Here is a 3,690-nt window from a genome sequence, read left to right on the forward strand (position 1 = left end):
AGGGGGGAGGGGGGAGGGGGGAGGGATTGCATTGGGAGTTATACCTGATATAAATGACAAATTGATGGGTGCTGACGAGTTGATGGGTGCAGCACACCAACATGGCACAAGTATACATACGTAACAAACCTGCACGTTATGCACATGTACCCTAGAACTTAAAGTATATATATAAAAAAAAAGAATGTTATATATAAAAAAATTCAGAGAACAAGAAAGACCTCTCACAAATCAAAGATTAGAAGATAAAGACTAAGCTGAGTGTAGTGGCATGTGCTTACAGTCTCAGCTACTTGGGAGACTGAAGTGGGAGGATCGAGTGAGCCAAGAAGTTTGAGGCCAGAGAGAGACCCTGTCTGCAGGGAAAAAAAAAAAATAAAGACCAAAAAGTCTTCCAAAAAATAGAACAAAGAGCTGGGCAAGAAGTAAGGAAATATAAGAGTGGATCCAAGAGGTTCCCAATGAGACATCCAAACCTAGTGAAAGGGGTGACAAAGGTGAGAAAGAAGAGAGAAGCATGCCTCAGTTTCAAGGGCACTGCCCCTTCTTCCCCTTCTTCAAATGGAGAATGTCCTGAATGTCTCAAATACGGCTCAAAAAGACTTCCCAAAAGCACATTACTAGGAAATGTCAGGCTGAGGATGAAGGGAAGACCTTAGGACATTCCCGGGGCAAATTCTAGGTCACACACCAAGATCAGGTGCCAGAGGGCATCTTCATATGATGATATGGCCCTCTGTGCTATAGGAACCACCACCTTCTGCCTATCATTTTACATCTGGCAGAAGCTGTAGTGTTGGGTAGGCCCCTGGGCCCAGCTCCAGATCACTAAGCAGCTCAGACCCAAGGTCCACATGGTGAAAACCATTCGTATCTGCACATACAAGATACCTCCCCTGGAGTAACTGGGGCCTGGCCAAGGGATGCAGAACCACATTGCTCCTCTGCAGTGACTGCACAGTGAGCGATGCTAGAAGAAAGCAGGAAAGGAAGGGGTGGGAGTTGCACTATTTATTGCTTCTCTACATTATTTTTTTGCTATCTAGCTGCAGAGCTGAGCTGTCCTAAATTACATTTCATCTGACAGGATCCTATTGGACAGATAAGCCACTATTCAGGGAAGTCCAGTAACCTGCCTGAGGCCACACAACCAGGGGACAGCAGAGCCCAGGGTCAGCATCCATGCCTGCTAACTTCTCCACTTCCCACTGCCCTCAGTTACACCTGGGCCTGGCAGCCTTTAGGATGACCTCTGACCTCTGGGAGTGCAAGTTCCTCCAGGATGGCCGTGAGAGACCCAAACACACCTCTTCTAACCGTGTGCGCTTCTCAGAAGGCTCTGACCCATCGCTGTCATTTCCTGAATGCTCTTCATCCTCCTCTTCATCCCTGAAGATGTCTTCATAGGCGGGAACTTCAAGGTCATCATCTTGTTTAATGAGTAATTTGATCTAAGTTCAAAATAAAAAGGAATTAAGCCTCTCCTCTTCCTACGGAAAACTACACAATTATGTTCTTCTGCAGAATCTTATCATTTCCTAATAAGCTGACTCAGTTTCCTGTTCATACAAATAGCTACCAATTTAATAAGAGTTCCAGGCTTCCAAGGAATTTTCTTGTTTTCATTACCAGTGAGGCACCAGAGTTACACCATATGTGGTATGCAGAAATTACGAAAATCTGAAAACAATTCTTTGAGGACCATCTAGTCTACTTAAGTCTGGAAACACAGCATCCTCTTATATCATACATGAATAAAATGAACGCCCCACAACTTGGCCTCTGATAAAGGACATGAAGATGTGTAACCCCTAGGTGACTAAAACTCCTGTCTAAAAGTAATTCCAAGCTGATTTTTCTTTTTTTTTTTGAGACGGAGTCTCGCTCTGTCACCCAGGCTGGAGTGCAATGGCCGGATCTCAGTTCACTGCAAACTCCGCCTCCCGGGTTTATGTCATTCTCCTGCCTCAGCCTCCCAAGTAGCTGGGACTACAGGCGCCCGCCACCTCGCCCAGCTAGTTTTTTGTATTTTTTAGTAGAGATGGGGTTTCTCCGGGTTAGCCAGGATGGTCTCGATCTCCTGACCTCGTGATCCGCCTGTCTCGGCCTCCCAAAGTGCTGGGATTACAGGCTTGAGCCACCGCGCCCAGCCTCTTTTTTTTTTTTGAGACGGAGTCTCACTTTGTCGCCCAGGCTGGAGAGCAGTGGTACGATCTTGGCTCACCGCAAGCTCTACCTCCAAAGTTCACGCCATTCTCCTACTTCAGCCTCCCAAGTAGCTGGGACTACAGGTGCCCACCACCATGCCCGGCTAATTTTTTGTATTTTTAGTAGAGACGGGGTTTCACCATGTTAGCCACGATGGTCTCAATCTTCTGACCTCATGATCCACCCTCCTCGGCCTCCCAAAGTGCTTGGGATTACAGGTGTGAGCCACCACGCCCAGCCAAGACTCCATTTCAACTAAAAATATAAACAAATATTTTCTGAGCGTGGTGGTATGTGCCTGTAGTCCCACCTACTAAGGAGGCTGAGGCAGGAGGGTCAGTTGAACCCAGGAGTTTGAGGCTGCAGTGAGCCATGATTGTGCCACTGTACTCTAGCCTATCTCTTAAAAAAAGGATGACAAAGACCAAGTTCTTGTGTTCAGGCTGTTCCAATCCCACAGGACAGTCAGACACACACCTCACCAAGAACACCAGGTGAGACATTGTACATGGCATAAGAAGTACAGACAGGACGGGACCCAGGGATTGTGTTTAAAGTAGTGCTTCTACCAACATGTCCCGTGGTTCCAGCGCCAGTTTTGACCGCTACATTACTATTTTTTCACCCGAGGGTCGGCTCTACCAAGTAGAATATGCTTTTAAGGCTATTAACCAGGGTGGCCTTACATCAGTAGCTGTCAGAGGGAAAGACTGTGCAGTAATTGTCACACAGAAGAAAGTACCTGACAAACTATTGGATTCCAGCACAGTGACTCACTTATTCAAGATAACTGAAAACATTGGTTGTGTGATGACCGGAATGACAGCTGACAGCAGATCCCAGGTACAGAGGGCACGCTATGAGGCAGCTAACTGGAAATACAAGTATGGCTATGAGATTCCTGTGGACATGCTGTGTAAAATAATTGCCGATATTTCTCAGGTCTACACACAGAATGCTGAAATGAGGCCTCTTGGTTGTTGTATGATTTTAATTGGTATAGATGAAGAGCAAGGCCCTCAGGTATATAAGTGTGATCCTGCAGGTTACTACTGTGGGTTTAAAGCCACTGCAGCAGGAGTTAAACAAACTGAGTCAACCAGCTTCCTTGAAAAAAAAGTGAAGAAGAAATTTGATTGGACATTTGAACAGGCAGTGGAAACTGCAATTACATCCCTGTCTACTGTTCTATCAATTGATTTCAAACCTTCAGAAATAGAAGTTGGAGTAGTGACAGTTGAAAATCCTAAATTCAGGATTCTTACAGAAGCAGAGATTGATGCTCACCTTGTTGCTCTAGCAGAGAGAGACTAAACATTGTCGTTAGTTTACCAGATCCGTGATGCCACTTACCTGTGTGTTTGGTAACAACAAACCAACATTATGGAGGTCCCTGGATTAAAAAAGGAACCTCTCCCACTCCTCCTGCCACTGAAGTGGTTAGGACTCTATATAAATAAAAACAACACTTTTGGAAAATAA

General features: G+C 45.6%; 1 protein-coding gene and 1 pseudogene across 2 annotated transcripts in view; one reads left to right on the plus strand and one right to left on the minus strand.

Moving 5' to 3' along the window:
* The window catches only part of CDC45 (cell division cycle 45), a 48,738-nt gene that overhangs the window by 40,507 nt on the left and 4,541 nt on the right, over window positions 1-3,690 (minus strand). The window contains exon 5 of the mRNA XM_017856655.1: window positions 1,308-1,451. Coding sequence (XP_017712144.1) covers window positions 1,308-1,451 — 144 coding nt within the window. The remainder of the gene's footprint in view (window positions 1-1,307; window positions 1,452-3,690) is intronic.
* Window positions 2,745-3,690, plus strand: LOC108518378 (proteasome subunit alpha type-6 pseudogene; annotated as a pseudogene). The gene has a single exon (XR_001882354.1). The product of XR_001882354.1 is annotated as a proteasome subunit alpha type-6 pseudogene (transcript).

Source organism: Rhinopithecus bieti, unplaced genomic scaffold (genome assembly GCF_001698545.2).
Source record: "Rhinopithecus bieti isolate Rb0 unplaced genomic scaffold, ASM169854v2 scaffold_44745, whole genome shotgun sequence".
Classification (NCBI taxonomy): domain Eukaryota; kingdom Metazoa; phylum Chordata; class Mammalia; order Primates; family Cercopithecidae; genus Rhinopithecus; species Rhinopithecus bieti.